Raw genomic sequence first — 22,481 nt, forward strand, 5'->3', positions numbered from 1 at the left:
CTGATGACTTCAATTTTTTTATCAATTATAAAATAAAAAGTATATTATCATATGCTGTCGTAGTAACTTCCTTGAACTTTTCAGTTTTTTTCCTTCGTGTTTATTTTTGCCCTTATTTACATTTAAAATTTCACTTTACTTTAACCTTACTTAACACTAGTCACTTAATACAAAAATGTTTTCTCAGCCAGCAAGAAGGTAGTACGTAAAAGTGCTGGCCGCCAAGCTTGATGACTTGAGTTTGATACCTTAGACCCATATGAGGAACTGGCTCTGGCAAGTTGTCTTCTGACCTCTCTGTGCACACGCACACTAAATGAAAAAAGTATTTGAAAATAAAAACAAAACTCAAATAGTTTCCTTATGGTGCGTGGAGATCTGAAGTCAATTTGAGGGAGTTGGTTCTCTCCTTCCACCATACGGGTTCTGGGGACTGAACACGGGTCCGCCCTCTCGGCGGCAGGCTTCACGCACACAGCCATCTCGTCGGTCCTGAAAGTCTATTTCCTAAGAAGTGCGGGTGGTTCAGACTTACAAAGAGGACAAGTTTAAACTTTCACAGGCAGGGCTTAGGGGCAAACCCAACACGAGTAAAAGTGCGGGCGACTTTGGCGGATTCTATGGAACACTGGCCTCCCACGTGTCTTTCAGGAAACAGAAGGAAGTCGGGAGGCGTCGGAGTAAAAAGGAGACCCGGGTGCGGAAGGCTGGGGCGAGCGGGAGGAACTTTGCGCAGGGTGTCCGGGAGCAAACCTGGGAAGCCTGGGTGGGGGCGTTGAACACCCAGTGGATTTTTGCCCCGCCTTCCAGTGGCGGAGAAGGGAAAACAGCGGAGACCCTGGGAGAGCGACAGGTGGGCGTACGGCCAGCCCCGCTCCAGCAGGTTCCGCAAGGCGTCCGCGTGAGCCCCCCGAGCCGCCGTAGCCCCACCCCCGGCGCGTGGCGCTCGTGACGCTAGGCGCGCGGGCCACTCTCCTTTCAGAGGTCGCGCTCTTCCGAACGGTCGGGCTGAGGTGCGCGTGCGCAGTCGGGAGGGGAAGTGAGGCGGTTTCCTCGGCGCCTTTTCCGGCAGCGGCGGCAGCAGAACTGGGGAGGAGGAGGTGGAGGCCGGAGGGAACCCGCGCTTGGGGCGGCGGCTGGAGGTAATCTCAAGGGCCGAGCCCGAAAGGCGGGCCGGGTCGGTCTCAGCACCGTCGGAGTCCCGGCGGTAACTCCCTTCTCCCTCTCTGTGTCTCTGCAGGTAGCACCGAGTTCCCGCGAGGATCCATGACCTGACGGGGCGCAGAGCCGCGCTCTTCGTCGGGTGACCAGGGTTGGTGCGGAGCCCGGTGCTCGCAGGCCGGCGGGAGGGCCGCAGTTTGACCTGCCGCGTGCTGAGGCGGCGGAGGAGCTGTCGGCGGCGCTCGCGCGGCGCCTGCGGGGGGAAGGGCAGTTCCGGGCCGGCCGCGCCTCGCCTCAGCAGGGCGGCGGCTCTCCCGGCGCAGACGCAGGGCCCCGGCGGCGGGCGATGCCCGAGTGAGCGCAGGCCGGGCCCCTGCCCCTAGCAGGCAGCTTCGCGCAAGCCGGGCCGCAGGGCGTCCTCGCGGCGGGGCGGCTACTTTTCGGGCTCGCAGCGGCGGCGGCGTTGTAGGCTGAGGGGACCCGGGACACCTGAATGCCCCCGGCCCCGGCTCTTCCGACGCGATGGGGAAGGTGCTATCCAAGATCTTCGGGAACAAGGAAATGCGGATCCTCATGCTGGGCCTGGACGCAGCCGGCAAGACAACGATCCTGTACAAGTTGAAGCTGGGCCAGTCTGTGACCACCATTCCCACGGTGGGTTTCAACGTGGAGACGGTGACTTACAAAAACGTCAAGTTCAACGTGTGGGATGTGGGCGGCCAGGACAAGATCCGGCCGCTCTGGCGGCATTACTACACCGGGACCCAGGGTCTGATCTTCGTGGTAGACTGCGCCGACCGCGACCGCATCGATGAGGCCCGCCAGGAGCTGCACCGCATTATCAATGACCGGGAGATGAGGGACGCCATAATCCTCATCTTCGCCAACAAGCAGGACCTGCCTGATGCCATGAAACCCCATGAGATCCAGGAGAAACTGGGCCTGACCCGGATTCGGGACAGGAACTGGTATGTGCAGCCCTCCTGTGCCACCTCCGGGGACGGACTCTATGAGGGGCTCACATGGTTAACCTCTAACTACAAATCCTAATGAGCGCCCTCCACCCAGCCCCCGGAAGGAGAGAAATCAAAAACCCATTCATAGGATTATCGCCACCATCATCACCTCTTTCAATTGCCACTCTCTTTTTTGAAACTGAACTCGAGTTACTGTTCTACCGTTTAGTGGGGTTGGGGGTTTTCTTTGTTCCCCTTACCCCCCCTCTTCTATTTCCTTTCGGCTTTGCGTTAGGATGCTCTGATCTGACATTTGACACGAATACAGTGCTATATGCTCTTGTGACTTCCAGCAAACGGGGTGGGGTAATAGCAACTCTTGGTAAAGTCCTTTATAATAATGGTTTGATTTTTTTTTTTATTTCGAGAGAATCTCCCCCCATGTATGCCTTTTTCCTTTTTGCCCAGTTTCTTATCACTTGCTGTAGATGGCTTATTTTGCATTCATGCAGACTATGTTCCAAGTCTGTTTCATCTAGTAAACTGAAAATTATTGCTTAATCAAACTGCCGTTTGTCTTTTATATTTAAGGCCTTCCCTCCCTTCCTTGTTAGCTCTAACTTTAGCAGTTTCAAATGTGACCTTTTATAGCCAAGACCAGTATGGTGAACTTAGCCCATAGTGGCAAAATGAGTAATACCAGTGTAATGTTCAGTTGCACACCAGTGTGTCAGATAGGTAATGTAAGGAATCCCTTGAAGTCAGCCATTAACGTGCATGAGTAGGAGTAAGGCTCAAGTCCCCTTTGCCATAGCTAACTTTACCGACTAAAACAAGCAGAGCCTGTAAAGGGTACAGGTCCTTCTCCCTGCAAAGTTAGCAACTTTGCTGATTCCCTCTTATGGATAAAAATGCTCTTTCCAGAAAGTGGAGCAATAATGGTGTATGCCACACAGATGAAGTATTTGTAGATACTTTAAAGTGACTTTTGGGCAAAACTGGAACTGTCTTAAGACCAGTAGTTTTAAAATTACTAAACATTTACTTGGCTCACTAATAAAATATTTAAAAAGCCAAATTACATGCACCTTTAACCTAGCTGGAAAAAAAAAAACAACACATTCCTGTTTTCACATTACAGCAACTGATTAGACTGAAGATACGAGACTTTTTTAATAGATGAGTGATTTACATCTCCATTAAGACACTGGAAAAGATGTTTTATTTTAAAAAGGTATTTAGTTTTGCTTGATTGTAGGTTTATTCATGCAGATATCCTGTTGGTTCAGTAGTCTATCTCCTTTAAGGAAGGAAATATGCTGAATGAATGGTGTAGATGTGGACGACAAAGGGGAAGTAGGCAGAGAAAGAACCTACAGATGACAATGAATGTAAATTAACTTTTAAGGGTAAGCATTGTGCTGTCTGGTCATATCCAGGTCTTAAGCTGAGCTGGTTAGGACCAGTAACTAGATTGAGACCACTATAGTAACTTTTTGAACCAAATGTTAATGATTCCGAATTGTGAAGCAGCATCTGGTTCTTCTGTAGCCTTAAGGATTAATTTAGTGATCCTCAAGGAATTAAACTTAGGGAATTTGGGAAATGTACACTGCAAGAGCAGTGTACTGGAAAAAGTGGAATGGTGTTCTTTATGAGGGTGTCTGAAAATTAAAATCAAGCCGGATATCATGGTAAAGTTGGACAGTATTGGTCCTTCACGTTTGGCCATATTGTATAATGGAGCTTTGACCAAAGATGTAGGAGAAGCAGAAGGCTATACAAAAATGAGCTGTAAGTAAAAACATTTAACTTAAAGCAGATGAGAAAAGGTGCTATGTCGTAGGCTCCTATTGGTGCAGAGGGATTTTTTGATTCAAGATGCAACTAAAGCCTAAAGTTGTCAGTTTCACCTTAATAGAAATATCTGTAGAAATGAGGCTGATTCACATTTAAGAACATTTTAGTTGCTTTTTAAAGTTCCCAAAGCTCCACCATTAAATGTAATTCTTAGTGTTTTAAATGATTACATTTTAAGGTACATAAATATGGTTATACAAGTATCAATGCTATAGTAACATCCTGAAACAAAATAAGCACAAAGGTATAAATGCCTAAACTGGAGGAAACTTGAAACCCTCATGTTGATTCCTAAGTGTAGTGTTCTAACTTGTGACAGGCAGATTGCTAGACAGCCATTTTTTTGTGTCTTAAAATAATAGTTAAAATTTTATACAAGTGATTGCTGTTACTGAACGTTGCAGGTGAGATGGGTTATTTTTAGCTTATTTGAGATGTCTGAAGAGGTGGGAGGGGGAGACACATTTGAAATTTGAAGAACCCTAAACCTTTTGGAAAGAAACTGTAATTTTCACTTACATTTCTTTAAGACTATAAGAGGTTTATAATTGATGTAGTTAAGTTGAACCATAACCATTGGTGATTATGAAGCAGAAAATTTGAGCCTGCAGAAAAAGTTATAATGGAAGAATTAAAAAGATCCTCAAGATTTTGTTTAATTGCATCAATTTCTGTATTTGTGTGAATTTATAAACATGCAGTAAGTTTTGAATGAGGTTAATCTTGTCTAATATAAGTAAATGAGTCTGTAGACTGTGATCCCCTCCCTCAGCTGAAAAGTACAGTACTTGGAAATTGTTGTTTATGGTTGTAGTGTTGCTGAAGCACTAACATGCAGAAAATAAAGGAATTACACAGTGCAGTTTCTCGGTTATGTTACTTGCAGTAGATAAGTGGGATGTATTGGTATCTTGGGACGTGTTGCTTTCCAGGGATGTATGGTAAAAAGTGAATCTGAGACTCACCTGACTCTTAAAAGATAAAAAGAAAAAAAAAGATTTCCCCCTTAAATAGTGACCGATTAAGGTTTTCCCTGGTTTTAGTTTTGCCAAGCTTTTAACAACTGTGGGTACAGTAGCAGTTGAAGATATCTAGGTTTCTTTCCCTCTAGAAATGAGGCTGACTCACATTTAAGAACATTCTAGTTGCTGAAGACAGGCAAATGCTCCACACTGGATCCCTGACCCTTTTTGCTTTGGTTTATGAGACAGGGACTTGATAAGTTCCTCAGGTATACTTTGAACTTGTGATTCTTGCTTCATCCTGCAGAAGTTGGGATTACAAGACTGTGCTACCATCTCCACTTCAGGCTTCAGGAATGAATTGGTTTTTGTTTTTGTTTTTCCAAATTACAGCCTTAGCATTTTAAAAGCACAGAATTGAGTTTAGAAGGAATTGGCTTTCAGAATTGTCTTAATCTTTAATAGTAGAGCTGGATTTTAAAATTCTCTTTAGAGATCATAGCTGCTTGTTTGATGATAGAATTATAGCCATGTAAAAGGTAAAATTGTAGATGAATAGGTTAAAATGAACTTTATAAATTTTTTTAAATTTTTATGTATTTTTTAGTATAGAATAGAGTGTATTCAGGGCACAAGGGAAGGAAAGAGGAGTAGAGGCCAGCCATGAGTACATGGAGAGATGGGGGAAGGGAATGGGGAGCGAGTGAAGAGGGTAAGGAGCAGGAGCAAGGGGAGAAAAGAGCAAGAGCTAAAATATTCTTGTAAGCATTCCCTGTACTAGTCTTAAGTTTTTTTGTTGTTGATTCTATAATGTCTTGATGTGATATGGTTTAGATTGCACATTAAGGCTGGGTTTGTTAGTACCTATCTGTAATCCCAGCACTTGGGAGATGGAGGGATCACAACTTTGAGGTCAGCCTGGTTTATAAGAGAATCTTAATTAATGAGGCTCATATTGATACTTACCTAATATATCCAATATTATGACTTACTGAAATATCCAAGATCAATTTTTCAGCGGTAACAGTAGACAGTATTTCCAGTGGTATGTAATGCTTTAAATAGAAATTAAGCCACTATCATCTGAACTGCTATGCTTTCACATTCCATTACTCATCTTATTCTGTTTAGGTGCTAGCATGCACACCTTGTGATCAGAGAAATCTTGTTTCTTAGAGCTAATGATTATTTTTATAAAACAACATATAGCAAAATATTTTTTCAAATCCGACTAATCACTGAGCAAATCATATTTGCAGCCTAGCTGTCAATGGAATCTAAAGTTTTGTTTGTTTAATTAAATGGCAGACAGTAGGAGAAATTACAGTATTCAGAAGTTACAGTATTGAAATATTGTGAGAAGGCGCTTTAAAAAATAAATAAAAAAGCCAAGTAACTTCTTGCTTTGCCAAACTTAAAAGCTGCCAAACTAGTTGAACTGGCGGATAAGATCAGAGAAAGTAGAACTGGTCTGTAAAAGGACTTAGGAATTATAATTGAAATTTGCTTATTATCTTAACTAAAATAATGGTATGCTTCAAGAGAGTTAGACTAAGAACTAAGATTGGGATGGTGAGAAGTACTTTAACTTTTGTTACTTTGAGATAGAGACTTAATCCATAGTCCAGATTAGTTTAAAATTTGTAATTCTGTCTCAGACATGCCTGGCAAAAGTGCTTTAACTAATTATTTAATTTTTTTTTTTTTTGAAACCTTTGGTTATTTGGGTGTTTTTTTTGTAACCGTGGCTGGCCTTGAACTCACAGAGATCCCCTTCTCTGCCTCCTAAGTACTAGGACTAAATATGTGCCCACCACTTCAGGATAAGTGCTTTAACTTTTAACACCTCCCTTTAAAATATCAAAACAACTTTAAATTACTTGTCAAGTTTGTCTTTGAGCATTTTTTAAAACCTGTTGGATCATTTCCCATAAAGGACACACTTCCTTTGTGGTATCTGTTGTGTAAGCTTGAGGGTAGATTTATTTATTTATTGAGAGCCTAATTTTCCTGAAACTGTTTTCCTGTAGTGCAAAACAACAAATGTTTGCTTTCATGGACTTATACCTGTGGGTGGGTAGAGAACAAAGATCAGATGGTAAGTATAAATGTCAGTGATACACTGTGGCACAGTAACAGAGAGGAAGAGGTAAGGACAAGTTCAGAAGGCTTCAAGGTTATGTTGGAACAAATGTTTGAAGGAAGAAAATAGTGTAATTGGTATTGTAACAGAAAGATACAGTGTAAAAGATGGACTGGAAAACTTAGAATCAAGGGCAAATCTAGTTGTGGCCTGTTTTTACAGAGGTTGTGCTAAGAATAGTTCTTATGTTTTCAAATGAGTTTTAAAGATGATAAGAAAAATGTGCTGGGAGTGTAGCTTAGTGGCAGAGCGGTTGCCTAGCATTTGCCCTGGGTTTGATCCATATCAGTGGAGGAAAAAGTTTATAAAAAACAGTGACACAGGGACAGTGTACCGCCTGAAAACCCACGATATTTTCCATCTGTCCCTTTATAGGAAATGCTGACTCCAGGTCTAAAGCCGACGTTTTCAAATACTACATGCCTGTAGGGAAATCCAACGCTTTAAAGAAGCTGATTGTTAGGCAAATGAGCTGAATCAAATTTTTGAGAAAATGGTGGCTTATATAACTTACCACATTTATGTACTTAATAAGCTGAGACTTGTTTGTGACTTCTGGGATTATAGGCTAATGTGGAGTTCTTACGGTTTTGTTTGTCGATACAGGCTCTCACTGTGTAGCTCAGATTGACCTCAGATTTACAGTGGCCCTCTTGTCTCGGCCTAAGTGTTGAGATCACAAGTGTACACCACCACAGCCTGCTTCTTTTTACATGTAAATGTGTGAAACCAGGAGTTTCAGTTCTGTTTCTTGAGAACTTTGTTTATTTTATTTAATGTATTTATTTTTATGGTGCTTCACTTTTGATCATGTGGGAACTAAGTGCTCATTTAATGTCCTCCGTAGACATGCTTTCAGCCATATGAGGTAGTTTATATCTGTAACTCTGGCACTTACGTGGTACAGGAGAGTTATTGTGGTCAAGGCAGGCCATCCTGTATCTGCAGCGTACTTGGTGTCCCTGGTGTATCTGGTGGTGACAGATGATAATGGAAGCTCTCTGGGAAGAGCCTAGTTGAATCACCTATAACTTAGCATTCCTCTTTTTTGTTTGTTTATTTAATTAAAAATTAGGAACTAGGGGGTTGGGGATTTAGCTCAGTGGTAGAGCGCTTGCCTAGCAAGCGCAAGGCCCTGGGTTCAGTCCCCAGCTCTGAAAAAAGAAAAAAAGAAAAAAAAAATTAGGAACTAGGAAGTGGTGATGGCAGGGCAGGAAAGAGGTGTTGTGTTGTTTAGACTACTTCCTGATGATTGGGGATGACATCATTTTGGGGGACCCTAAGAGAACTGGGATGCTGGTCAAGTCCTGGGAGACTTGGTTGTTTCACTGCAGTCTAGGCTGTGGGGGTAGGAGTGTGCAAGCCCAGTTGAAGCAGTCTGTGAGGCTGGGCCAGAACGCCTGTGGGTAACTGTTTTGAAGTGGTAGATGTGTGTGTGTGTGTGTGTGTGTGTGTGTGTGTGTGTGTGTGTGTGTAGTGAGCAGAAGATGAGTAGGTTAGGAGAAATGTTTTTCTTGAGTGTACTTCCTTCTAGATAGTCTAGATTATTTGGAATAGGTTCAAATAACACCATTCAATTGTGGCCTTTATTTGCTTGGTATTACCATAATCAGTTCTGAATCCGGTTTTTTATATTATGAAACTTTGCAAGAGGAAAAGTTCTACTGGCATGGCAACTAATATATTTGGTTTCTCCTGTTCCATACAAACTAGGAAAAATAGTGGACTCCATATGTGGATTTCTCTTCCTTGAAAAGTTGTTCTATACTAATATAACAGGATGTGGGAACTAAAGAATTGTACTTAGAGGAATTATGGGAGTAAGATTTTTTTTTTTTTTTTTTTTTTTTTTTTAGTTTTGTTTTTCAGACAGGTCTCACATAGTTTTGCCTAGGCTGGCCTTGACCACTCCAGCACCAAAGTGCCAGAGTTACAGATGTAAACTACCACACCTGGCTGAAAGCAGTGTCAATTGAGGACATTAAATTTTAAAAATTATATGTACATATGTACACGTTCTTATCGGCACACGAGTGAGTGCTCAGGTCTGTGTGTCAGGAAACAACTCGGTTTCCCCTTTCCACCATGTGGGACCTAAGGATAAAACTAGCACTCAGGATGCAGAGGCAGCGGATCTCTGTGAGTTCTAGGCCATTGTGGTCTATAGATTGATTTCCAGAGCAGCCAGGTCTACACAGAGAAACCCAGTCTGGAAAAACAAAAAACTAACAAAACAAAAAACCCAAAACTCATCCTGGGTTTGGTGACATGGACCTTATTCTAGCTTTATTTTTCTAGCCTCCGCAAGTGAACTAAGTGAAAATGTGTGACTTAAAGACTACGTGAAACTCAATGAGTTTTCTATTACAGCTGAGACTGTACATGAGAGGAAAATAAAGTCAATCCTTTAAAATTGCAGAAGCCAGGATTTGGATCTTTAAAGTTTGTTATATGATAGGCCCGCTGGGGACACAGCTCCACAGGGTTCTTGCCTGGCGTGGGTCAGCCCTGGGTTTAATCCCCAGCACTGAGAAAAAGCTTATAAAAAAGTTCTTTGCTGTAGTTAGACCTAAAGGGATGAAGATCAGGAAGCAAGACAGTTACAGCATTGCTGCATGCCTGCCACATGTATGGCATTGTTCTAAGCATGTAATGAATGCCTGCCACATGTATGGCATTGTTCTTTTTTTTTTTTTTTTTTTTTTTTTTGTTCTTTTTTTTTCCGGAGCTGGGGACCGAACCCAGGGCCTCGCACTTCCTAGGCAAGCGCTCTACCACTGAGCTAAATCCCCAACCCTGTATGGCATTGTTCTAAGCATGTAATACACATACATCTTCAATATCCTCTCAACAACCTTGGGAGACAAGGCTCCGATTTTATATTTGAAGAATGGGCATAGGTTCACATTAATTGCTAGCAGAGCTGAAACTTAGACTTAGGCAGTCTCTCCCTTACTATGACTGTTACTAGATGACACAGTGATTAGTAATTTTCTCAATAAGCTTTAGTATTTAAAGAATTGCTTGCTTTCAATAGTGTCTCTTAAGTTTCTAATTGGTCGTGTTGACTGATAGAAGAGCTAATTTAAGAGACTTCTGTAAAAATGTTGAGCCCCTTGTGTGGCTCATATGTTGCAATCCCATCATTTAGGAGTCTAAGCCAGGATTGTTGCAAGTTCCAATGCAACCTGGGCTAAAGACTCGGTTTCATGAAGCAAATAAGAGTATGGGAGCCAGCATGGTGATGTGTGCCTTTAAGCCCAGCACTCGGGAGGCAGAGGCAGGTGGATCTCTGAGCCCCAGGCTAGTCGGGTCTACAGATGGAGTTCCAGGTCAACTGGGGCTGCACAAACAAACACACAAACAAGCAAAAAAGCAAAACATAGAGGTGCTGATAGGATAGCCCAGTGGGTAAATGTGCTTGCCAACCAAGCCTTGCCAGTTTAGATCCCCAGGACCCACATGGTGGAAAGGGAGTCTGATTTGAGTCCTCAAGATTTTGTATAAAATGAAACAATGAATCAAGACAGCTCAGTGGAAGAATTCTTACCATTCATGAGGACCTGGTATCTATCCAAAGCACCAGGAAATGAATGAATAGCAAAAAATATTTATCTCACCAAGTTATTTTATATAAAAATCTTCATGATCCAGATGTATTATTTAGTGCAAATCTCGGGGTTGGGGATTTAGCTCAGTGGTTAGAGCGCTTGCCTAGGAAGCGCAAGGCCCTGGGTTCGGTCCCCAGCTCCGGAAAAAAAAAAAAAAAAAAAAAAAAAAAAGCAAGTCTCAGTGTGAACTAGCCACATTCCTCTGGTATAGAAACCTGAAGTAGTTAGTGGCTGACATACATGACAGTTCCTTGGGGTGATTATCTTTTCAACCTGTGGTTAAGGAGCATGTACTTCTCAAGGACCTTGCACCCACATGGAGTGGCTTACACACCTATATTGAGTGGCTTACCCACATTGTGTGGCTTACACACCCATATTGTGTGGTCTGTGACTAACTCCAGCTCCAGGGGATCCCACACGTCTGGACTCCATGGGCACCTCCACTCACACGCACATACAGAAGAGTCACACACACATCTGCTAAAACATTTTGAAATAGTCTTGTTTTCTTCAAGGAGATTTCTTTTCCTAATTCCATCCTTAAACCTTTATAAGAATGACTGTGTTCAAGCTGAGAAAGTTTAGGTATGATGAATTTTGAACACCACAGATTATGGCCTGTGAAAATAGGTCCACTGCTTGTTTTTGTAAGTTATCAAAACATACCTGTAGGCATTAGTTTGTATGTTATATGTGGCTCCTTTAAGTTTCTGCATTATGTTTTATTTTGTGTGTATATGTCCAGAGCACATGCAAGGTCACAGAACAACTTTTGGAAGGAAGGAAGTTCTCTCTTATCTTGTGGGTCCCAGAAATCAAACAGTACATCAGGCTTGGTACAAACACTTTAACCGCTGAGCCATCTCACCAGTCCCGAAGGAACCATTTAGAATTGACACTAGAGTCGTTAGGACTTCCCTTAAACATTTCTTTAAAGACACACTCAGAAACAGTGAAAGAGAAGGCAGTGAGCTAGTAACAGATGTCCTCAAAGCTGAGGATGCTAGATACCACGGTGGTGGCTAAAGGGCATGTGGGTAAAAGTCATAGAGACGCTTCAATGTGCCAGAGTTCTTTACTTCTCAAACCAGTTTTCATAAGTATTGTGGGGGTCGGCACTTGGGGTCAAGTAGGCGAGGATCATGAGTTACTCAAACGTAGTTCCGTGAGGTAAGGGGAAATCGGAAGGAGTCATTTGGAACTGCTGCCTTTGTTTCTTGTCCTTTTGTTTTTGTTTTTGCTTTTTTTGTTGTTTAGTTCTCCTGAAGACGTTTATGGTGGCTACACCTAAGCGATTCTAGTCCCACAACAATTATGCATGTAAACAATGATATTTCTTCTCAAAAAATGCACAAAATAGGCCTGCCATGATGGCTGGCACGTACCTTTAATCTCAGTGCTCAGGAGGCAGAGGCAGAAGGATCTCTGTGAGTCCAAGGCCAGCCTGGTCTTATGAAGCAAGTTCTAGGACTGCCAGGGCCGTTATACAGGAAAATCCTGTCTTCGAAACCAACCAACCAACCAACCAACCAAACAAACAAACAAACAAACAAATGAAAAAGTTGTAGGCTGGTAGCCTGAGACTAACACAGCAAATCATAGCAGTAAGTACTAGTTAACCCTGGATTCCTGTTTTCTTTATATTTATCATTCAAATAGTCATGCAGTGAAATGTCAAAGTTAATCATGCTGATTAACTTAATCTCTAATTTAAAACTTTTTTCAACGTGTGCGTGTATGTGTCTGTCCGCCTGTCTGTCTGCATACGTCGCACATGGAACTCAAAAGACAACTTTAGGAAGTTTCTTTTCTCTTCCACCATGTGGGTCTAGGCCTAGAACTCAGGTCGTCTAACTTGGCAGTATGAACCTGTAGAATATTTCAGCTCATACACAGGATAGGAAAATGGAGGACATAGTTAATAATAGCAGGGTAATTACTATGTGCGTGTCAGTGTGCTGTGGGCTTTAAATGTAACCTTCAGGACAGGCCAGCAAAAGAGGTGCTATCTCCCATTTTAGAGATAAGAGACTTGCTGCACAAAAATTTAAGTCATTTGTCCCCAATAGCACAGCTTAAGTGACAGAGTCTACTCAGACTTCAGTCTTGTTGACTGCAAAGCAGGAGAGTTTAGAAGGGGAGACTTTGCACAGACTGTAGGTATGTACATGATTTTAAATATTAAATGTAGTGCATCAGATCCGTCAGCCCACGTTATCAGGTGCCTGAGCTGCTGAGGACAGCAGTTTGGAAAAGCAGGGACTTAGTTGAAGTATATGAAGGAGGCTCTTCCCGCCAACAACAGGGAGTGGCAATGTCAAGTAACTAGCAGACATCGCTGTCCACATGACAGGTAGACCCCAGAGTCTGGCTGAAGGGAAAGGGTTGAGGGTGGGGTGTGGTGAGGGGCAAGAGAACAAACTGTTGCTGCTCTCTCCTCTCCAGCGTTGTGAGGGCAAGTGGCATCATACTCATGGAGCTGACTTCTGTATAGCATCAGTCAGGAGATTTGTGTGTTTGCATGGCAAATTGCTCTTTCTTCAAAAAAATTTTTTTCTGTTTGTTTGTTTGTTTGTTTGTTTTTTGTTTTCCGGAGCTGAGGACCGAACCCAGGGCCTTGCACTTGCTAGGCAAGCGCTCTGCCACTGAGCTAAATCCCCAACCCCCAAAAATATTTTTTATTTGTTAATTTTATACCTGTATGTAATATACCTTGATCATATCAAACCCATATTTCCCCATTCCAGACTCCTCTGAGACTTCCTCTACTTCATGTCTATCCCATTTATTATTATTATTATTATTATTATTATTACTATTATTACCACTACTGCTACTACTACTAGTAGTAGTAGTAGTAGTTTTTTGTGTTTTTTGAAGACAGGGATTTTCTGTGTAACAGCCCTGGCTGTCCTAGAACTCACAGAAGCTGCAGTGACTTGTGCTAGACCCACTTGAGATCTAGACAGTCAACATTCCTGTGTGGACAGGAGGGGGTCACGAGACCACCCTTCCCTGAGGGACTATTGGCGATTGATGGCTGCGGGCATCACTAATTAGACTCAGTGTGCTGTTTAAAAGAAGAAAAGAAGGCTGGGATGGTGGCACATGCCTTTTATCCCAGCACTCAGGAGGCAGAAGCAGGCAGATCTCTGTGAGTTAGAGGCTAGCCTGCATGTTCATAAATGTAGGGCCATGAACCAAAGCACGGGACAATCTACTGATGGCCATTCCAAAGAAAAATGACTCCTCCTCCTCCCGCCAGCAGCCAGCAATCGCCAACAGTCCCTCAGGGAAGGGTGGTCTCGTGACCCCCTCCTGTCCACACAGGAATGTTGACTGTCTAGATCTCAAGTGGGTCTAGCACAAGTCCCTGCAGCTGCTGGGAGTTCACGATCACAATGGCCACATTACGTCCAGAAGACAGCACTGCCCAGCGTGCCACCTCATTTCTCGGCCTCTGGCTTTCTTTGTGTTCCCACCTACAGTGTTCTCTGAGCCTGGGAGGCAGTGTGTGACATAAATATCTGTATTTCTGGCATTTTGACCACTTGTAAGTCTCTGCATTAACTGCTGCTTAACAAACAGCCCTAGTAGTTTCCTCTTCCTGGGCCCGGCAATAGGCTTTTGATCAGGTTCACAACACCATTTTAAAGAGTATTTATTTCTGTGTAACTGTGTGTCTGAGGTGAGCATGGGTGTGTGTGTCATGTTGCCTGTGTGGAGGTCAGGGCAATTTTGTGACCTTACACCTTTTGAGGCAGGGTCCTTCTGGTGTCTGCTGTTGTACTGTGTATTCCAGGGTAGCTGGCCCTTTAGCTCCCAGAAGAATCTCTTCTCTCTGCCTCCCATTTTCCCAAGTTCTTTTATTGCAGATGCTTGCCACTTTTGCAGGAATTCCCGGGGTCGGAGTCCTTTGGGCTTCCTTGGGCCAGTATCGATTTTATCCACGGAGCCATCTCTCTGGGCTCAAAGTTGCTCTTTTTCAACAGTCGCACTGGAAAACCTGATTTCAGAACCCTTAATGGCTTTGTCTTGTCTTTGCTTGGAGAGAGGCCAGTTGCAATCTCTCTGTTGTGCATTTGGCCAGAAGTCATGGGCATGCACTGTCATGTTCGTTCTATTTATTCTTCTTCTTTCACCATATCTTGCATTAAGTATACTCGTGAACTTATTCTTAAGGAGCATTTACTGTGCCCAATATTTAAAGAACACATGGGAAAAAAATAAAATGAAGTTCAGATTTAACTTTCAAAGGTTTATGTAGGGTGGAAGAAAACCACACTCTTTAATGAAATCATCTTTACGCCAAGAAAAAAAAATCGACTATTTTTAAGAGATGAAAAGAAAATCCCTGAAAATTTAAAATATCTTTTAGAAAAATCCATGTAGCACGTTTTGAATTTGCCCCGCTGTTAGCTGGATTATATAACAGGGCTTCAATTTCAAACAGGGTGTAAAAGCTTGTAGAAAGGCTTAGTTTACTTAAGAGCTAATCAGTCAGTAACACACACAGAAACTAACCCTGAAGTATCACAGTCCACGCCACTTCACCCCCTGCCCCCAACTTCTGAGCTAAAAGTCTAAGGGGAAGGGAAGACAGTTCAGCCCCAGGAAATGAGTAAGTGGCTGTGAACCATAACTTTCTTCCAGAGGCTCTGACTTGAGTCCTGAATGGAGAATCAGCTGAAAATCCTGCTTGCTATCAATGGATTAAAAATTCATTTTTGTTTTAAAAATCTCCTAATGCCAGGATTCATATATTCTGTCAAGAAATTTTACTAAAAATGCAAAGATTTTGAAAGTAGGAAATTCATGCTTCCTGTTGAACACATGGTGATTAAGAGTGTGGGTGACAGTCAGTGTCTCTGTGTATATTTGGCTGTAGGTAACCCATAGTGATTTCTTAATCTGCTATTCAAACAAGCTCTTCTGAGGTTAACATCTGATGACTCATTTAACACTGGTAGCCATTGACACATCGCATTTCTGTTTGTTACACTGCTGGTATTTTTCCCCCCTGAGCCATAAATTATTTCTTAGGCACTCTGAGATCACAACTGAAATGAACACACTGATTAGGGCTTAATTTTGAAACTTTGTGAGAGTCGTGTGTGGGTGTCTGTGTGAGTGTGTGTGTGTGTGTGTGTGTATGTGTGTGAGTGTGTGTATGAGTGTGTGAATGTGTGTGTATGAGTGTGTGTGAATGTGTGTGTATGAGTGTGTGTGTGAATGTGTGTGTATGAGTGTGTGTGTGTGTGTGTGTGTGTGTGCGCGCGTGCGTGTGTGCCTCAAGCTAAACACAGGTGCAATTGTGCGAGAATACCTCAGCCTTCTGTGGCTGACTGGATGTTTTCCTTTTTGACAATGTCTTGCTATGTAGTTCTAGTTGGTATGGTAAGAAATATGTAGCCCAGGGTAACCCTGAACTCAAAGCAATCCTCCTCCTCCTTTAGATGTTTACCTCCCCCCCCCCCAAAAAAAATAATTGTGGCAATGTTATTTTCTTCAAACCACACAAAACACATAACCACCAGTTCTTTGACTAAAAGGAAGAAGGGTCAAGGTGGAGCCTGAAAAATCCCGAAGAGGTTTAATTGGCGTTTGTTCAGTCATTTGAGCCGCTCCAGTGTGAAGTTGTTGTGGTGAGGCTCCTGCCAACATCAGTGGGTGCTAGGAATTGAATGTGGGTCATCTGCAAGAGCAACGAGTGCTCTTAACCACTGAACCATCTCTCCAGCTCCTCTCGTGTGTGTGTGTGTGTGTGTGTGTGTGTGTGTGTGTGTGTGTGTGTATACGCAAATGCCACAAGCTGTGGAGATCAGGACAACTTTCATGACTAACCTCTCCGACCATGACTCCTGGGGACTGAACCCAGGTTCTCAGGCTTGCTCAGCAAGCACCCCCGAGCCATCTCAGAACTGCTATAGCCAACAATGAGATGCAGAGGAAAAGAACAAGTGTTGTCATGGCCAACAAGAGCCTTTTTAAAATCCCTGAAGATCTTGTGGGGTGAATTCTAATGCATTTGAGAAACTTTTTGGAAAAAAAAGATTATCATTGTTGCATTTAATAATTGACAATCAGAATACAAAAAGGAGACGAGTGGATATTCTTGATCATTAAATCTGTTTTTTACTTTGAGACAGAGTCTTGCTATGTATAAGCTGGCCTGAAACTTTCTGTTTGTTGTTGGTGTTGTCTTTGAGACAGGGTCTTGTCTTGATCTAAGGGAGCTGCTTTTTCTTCAATACTGGGATTATAGGTTTGTACCACCACACCCAGCTTTAAAACTACTTAATTTTAGAATATTTATTTGTGTAAAGACAAGGCCTCCCGGTAGCCCAGGCTAGCCTCAAATTCACCAATATAGCCGAGGATGACTGTTTCTCTTGCCTCCCTGGGATTTTTGCTATACACACCCAAGTTATCCAGTGCTAGACCTGCCTTCTAGGCAAGTACTCTGCAAGCTACCTCCCCAACCTCTAAAACATTTAATTTATTTAAACTTTTTTCTTTTGAGACATGGTTTCACTGTGCAGCCTTTTGTTGGCCTGGCACTCACCGATGTCCACTTCCTGAGACCTGGAATTAAAGCTATGCATCCCCAAACCCAGCTGGAGATTTAATTACTTCTTCTTCATTGTCACCATCACCACCACCACCATCACCACCACCATTATCACCACCACCATCATTATCATCATCACCACCACCACCATCACCACCATCACCATCACCACCTTTACCATCACCACCCTCCTCCTCCTCACATGTCGTCATCACAGATTTAGCCAGGCTTGGTGGCACATGCCTTCACTCCCAGCACTCTTGAGGTGGACCCATATTTCTGTGTTTGGGGCCAACTTGATCTACACAGTGAGTCTCTGTCTCAACACAAAACAAAACAAAAATCAGGTTTATTTAGTTTTATTTGTATGAGTATGAGTGCTTTGCTTGCGTGTACGAATGTGCATCTTGTGTATGCCTGGTGCCCATGGAGGTAGAGAGGGCGTTTGATCCTCTGGACTGGAGCTGCAGGTGACAGTGAACCACCATTTGAGTGCTGGGAACCAAAGCCATGTCCTCTGCTGGAGCGGCCAGCGGGTGCTCTTAACCGCTGACTCAGCTCTCCAGCAGCAAGATCTGCTTTCAAAGAGCAAGATCACAAACCGCATGTCCTGGGCAGGGCCTGGTGGCACAGTCCTTTAATCCCAGCACTCGGGAGGCAGAGGCAGGCTGATCTGTGATCGGATCTATAGAAGCTGATATGGTCAGTTCACATCCAAATAACTTTTCATTCACAAATAATCTCTCATTAAAGCTCCAGTTCAGGAATTATGTTATCCAACACCCTAGACCTTTAGGATCTTGCAGAACATTGTGAAGACGTGTCAGTAGGGTTCTGTGGGCTCTGCTCTAATGGGGATGGCATTGGGAGCGAGGAGTGAAGGTCAAGCAAGGGAAGTATGTGACCTGCAAGAGGAGGTCACTTATTGTGAATTTATTATTAGTTACTGTTGTAGGAACTATGTTTTCTTAAGTGTTTTTCTCGTTTGTTTGGAGACAGGGTCTATCTACTAGTCTCGTTATGTAGCATAGCCCTGGCTAACCAGGAGCTCACCACGTAGACCAGGCTGGCTTTGAACTCACAGGAACCCACCTGCCGTTGCCTCTGGAGGGCTGGGATAAAAGGCATGCATTCTCAAGCCCAGTATGTTCTTTCTTTATTTTTGCTTGAACTTCTCAAAGTAGTTGACATTACCAGCAGTTCTAGAGCTTGAGCTCAGCAGTTCTAGAGCCTGAGCTCAGTCCTGAAACACAGCAGCACCTAATTCCAAGAGACTTTGGGCAACAGTTGACATGCGATGTTATTGGATTAACTAAAAAAAATCTGAAATTAAAATTTAATAGTGTCCTATTATTTTAGGATTTACCACAGGAAATACAATCAGCAGAGCCAAACAAAGTGTCTAGACAATGCTGGGTTTTGTTAAGTTTGTTAATAAATGTTAATCTTTGATTTTGGAACTCTCTCATTTAACAAATGATGGGAAACTCAGGTTAAATAATTTTCACACATAAAAAGTAGTTAATCTGGATTGGAAAACTCCGCAGCCAGTTTAGGAAGAAGTTTGGCATGTCTTTGGAATGCTGTCACAGAGTTACCATATGATATGGTAATTAAGTCCACCCACTGGCTGGGATGGGATTTAACAGCAGTGTAAGTACCAGGAGGTGGGAATCACTAGGGTTCAGAGGATGCTTACTTAGCATGAGATGGTTATCTGCCCAAATCAGGACAGAAGGTAGCCCTGTGCTCCACTCCCGTAATTTGCTCATCTGTTTTTAGAGGGAAAGTACACAGTAAACTTATCAAAGCTGTAGAATTTAGCACTGTCCCCTTTCTAGTTTTCACAAAGGAGAATAAAGTGCTTATAACAATGTAAACGTATTACAGTTGAAGAATTAGAATCTTTTGGGGGCTTTTTGGATTTTTACAGTTTTGTTTTGTTTTGTTTTTATTTTGCTAAGTATCTGGCTTTGCCTGCTACTATGTAGCCTAGGCTGGCCTTGGATTCTTGGCAATTTTCCTAGATTAGTCAGCCTCCCAAATGCTGAGATTACAGGTGTATGCTGTCACAACCATCTAGAAACTTTGTTTAATAGCAGCTGTGTGCTGTAACTGACGGCTGATCTACGTGGAATAGCTAGGAGAGGAGAGCTGCTAGGAGGAGCCCAGCCCTTTTAGGTGGAGAACAATGTTAGGGAGCATTGGAAAGTGAAGGTGGGGCTTAGGCTAGCTGTAATAACAGGGTGGTGCAGGAGGGTTCAGGATAGGGAAATGAGATTCGGAGGAGGGTGTGAGAACTACTCAAGTTGGCGATCAGGGTTATATGTAGATGCACAGAGAGGCGAGAAAACCACGAGCAGCTGTGACCGTGCAGCTGGGACTAGGCAGCTGTGAAGCCAGTCAATGTGGCACAGCTAATTCCAACATCAACCAGCTTGACCTGCCATACAATAAATTTGATCATAGTTCAGACGGCAGTATGATGTCCGATGGAATATTCTGGTATATGTAGATGATGCTTGAAGACAGTGTGTTTGGGGGTTGAATTTTGGAGAAAAAAAATGTGAATTTCTAGGCAAAATTACACCTTCCCCAGGGTATTTTATTTCCTGACGGCACTAAAGCTGTCTCTGGTGAGGGCGTGAGTCACCATATTTATTGCTAAGCTCTATATTTCATATTCTTGGTACTCAACAGTGATCTACCTTTTGGTTATCTCAGTGGACATTTTTTTCCTTGAGAAGGAAGTCTGGCTTGTAGTCTGGTAAGGCCTTGAATTTTCAATTCTTGTGCCTTTGTTTCTCAAGGGCTGGGCTTCCACACTTGGCTCAGTGGGTGCTTCTAATCAGTGCATCTAAAGGACAGGTTGTTCTCCTTGCCTTGTGTTACTCAGTCTGGGGGAGGGGAGGCAAGGTTTTGCTATATAGCCCTAGAACTTGCAGCAATCCTCCTGCCTTAGCCTTCTGTACCAAATTTTACTTCATAGCCTCATCTTGTTTAGTGACAGCAATGTCCTGGCAGATAGGATAGAGCCTGTGATTTGCCCATGGTCCCTTCTTAACTCCTAAATCCTTGTGTTCACCAATCTGATAAAAACTGATACATTCAGCGCCACTGTGTTATTTAGGCTCCCGCCACTTCTCATATGAATTTTTTTTGTTTCTGTAATTATTTTACTTATTACTGAAACAAGAAAAAAAAAATTCCAGCATCAGGTTCTTCATGTTGGCTTCCTAAGACTCAAGAGTTGATCCTTGACACAGCTACTACACATAGGTACAGCCAAAGTCACCACAGATCTATCGAAATCGTCTCTTTTGAAAAAAACGTAAGACTAAGTGGTCTTTGACAGTCCAGGCTTGTGATTACAACTACTTACAAGGTTGAGACAGGAGGATGGCAAGTTCAAGGCTGCCTGGGTCACAGAACACCCCCCCCCACACACACACACACATGTTGACACCATACCAAATATCTTTCTAAGACCACGTAATCAGTTTTTGTCCTGAGTGACAGAGCGGCAGTGCCAATTTCCTTGCATTTTTCTGTATCTTTTCCCCCTAAGCTGAGTCAAGGGCTCTTCCTGTAGCCCAAGCCAGCCTTGAATTTTATTGCATGCAGGCTGATTTTATACGACTGCAGTTCTTTCCTTAGTTAACAGAGCTCTTGAAAAACATCCATGATGAACTCTTTTACCCAATGGTATCAGACCTTAAGCACTGCAGAGCACTATAGAATTTGTCTACTCTAGTCCTCTCTTCATTCAAATGAGAGAAACAAGGTTTGCGAGCTGGCTTTGCAGTGTTACAACGGTGGTGGGGTCGGGGTTAGGGTTTAGATTCGTTTCCCTATTTTATTCCTTAATGGGTCTTGCAATTGGATACAATTGTGTATGCTGTATCTGTAGTGCTGGAGACTGGATTTGAGATGTTGCACGTAAGCACACATTGTATCATTTAGCATAGAATCAGGTCTTTAGGATAAATCGCCAGACTGGGAAATTTGCCCTTTTCTCTCTTTAATTTCCATGCCTAGTTTTATCAGTTAGGATACCTAACTGCAAACTTGGAAAAATTACTCAACTGATTATAAATTCAACTTACATAAGGATTTTAATATATTTGTTATACAATGATACATAATAAATAGTCCCCCAAATTTAATGAATGGAACAATGATAATTTATCATCTCTCGTGTTCTTTGTAGTTCAAGAATTCAAGGCAACTTGGCTAGGTGATTCTGTCTCAGGACGTCTGTCGAGGTTGTTGGCAGCTGCTGGAGCTACGATCATCTGAGGGCTTGAAGACGGGAGGACATGCTGCCACGGTGGCTCAGACTCAGGCTTGGCAAGTCGACACTAGCTTTTGGCAAGCAGCCTCAGTTTCTCTCCACAGGGGCTGCTCTGCTGTCCGCCCAGGATGGCAGCTCACTTTCCCCGAGCAAAGCAAACCAAGCAGCAGCTGAAGTCTTTCTATAAGGCAGCACCAGGGTGTGGTAGCTCTGTCTTGTAATCCTACCACTTGGGAGACTGAGGCAGGAGGATTGCTGTAAATTTGAGGGCAGAGTGGATTATATGAGAACCTGTCTCATAAAACAAACAAAAATAAAACAATGAAATAAAAACAAAAAGGACCCACCTTCACCTCTGTGCTATCCCATTACCACACCGGTGAGGCTTGATTCATTGCTGGAGACGTCCACTCAAAGATGTGAATAGCAGGAGTTTGTGTCCCTGCCTGAGAACCCTCTTATGTGCTGGCTACAATGATAGGGAAGCAATGAGTGGAGACTCTTATCTAAGTCGTTCTGGACCCTGACTTCTTCTTAGCCTTAGCCATCCCTCATTGTCGTAGTCAGTGTTCTACTACTGAGAAAAGACACCATGACCAAAGAAAACTCTTTAAAGGAAACTATTTAATTGGGCTTGTTTACCTTCAGGGGTTTAGTCCATTGTCGTCATGGCAGGAGCAAGGCAGCCTGCAGGCAGACATGGTGCTGGAGAAGGAGTTTTAGAGTTCTACATCCTGAGCCATAGGTGGCGGGAAGAGAAAGAAAGAGCCACTGGGCCTGGCTTAAGCCTCTGACACCCCAAAGCCCACCCCCAGTGACACACTTCCTCCAACAAGGCCACACCTAATCCCTGTCAAGGAGTGCCACCCCCTAATGACCAAGCATTTAAATATATGAGCCTTTGGGGGCCATTCCTAGTC

General features: G+C 43.1%; 1 protein-coding gene and 1 long non-coding RNA gene across 3 annotated transcripts in view; both read left to right on the forward strand.

Annotated features, from left to right (window-relative positions):
• The window catches only part of LOC134479213 (uncharacterized), a 33,908-nt gene extending 12,001 nt beyond the window's left edge, over positions 1-21,907 (forward strand). The window contains exon 3 of the long non-coding RNA XR_015623089.1: positions 21,478-21,907. This is a non-coding gene — a long non-coding RNA (uncharacterized LOC134479213). The remainder of the gene's footprint in view (positions 1-21,477) is intronic.
• Positions 1,080-4,839, forward strand: Arf6 (ARF GTPase 6). 2 transcript variants are annotated; one of them, XM_087554849.1, is made up of 2 exons: positions 1,080-1,142; positions 1,241-4,839. In XM_087554849.1, exon 2 carries the CDS (start codon positions 1,684-1,686, stop codon positions 2,209-2,211), a length of 528 nt encoding a protein of 175 aa, XP_087410975.1. In that variant the 5' UTR covers positions 1,080-1,142; positions 1,241-1,683; the 3' UTR covers positions 2,212-4,839.
• Positions 21,908-22,481: the final 574 nt, after the last annotated feature.

Source organism: Rattus norvegicus, chromosome 6 (genome assembly GCF_021556685.1).
Source record: "Rattus norvegicus strain SHRSP/BbbUtx chromosome 6, alternate assembly SHRSP_T2T, whole genome shotgun sequence".
Lineage (NCBI taxonomy): Eukaryota > Metazoa > Chordata > Mammalia > Rodentia > Muridae > Rattus > Rattus norvegicus.

What these genes read in the sequence shown, in the direction of transcription:
- Arf6 (XM_087554849.1), top strand. Translation starts at nt 1,684, where the DNA reads ATGGGGAAGGTGCTATCCAAGATCTTCGGGAACAAGGAAATGCGGATC.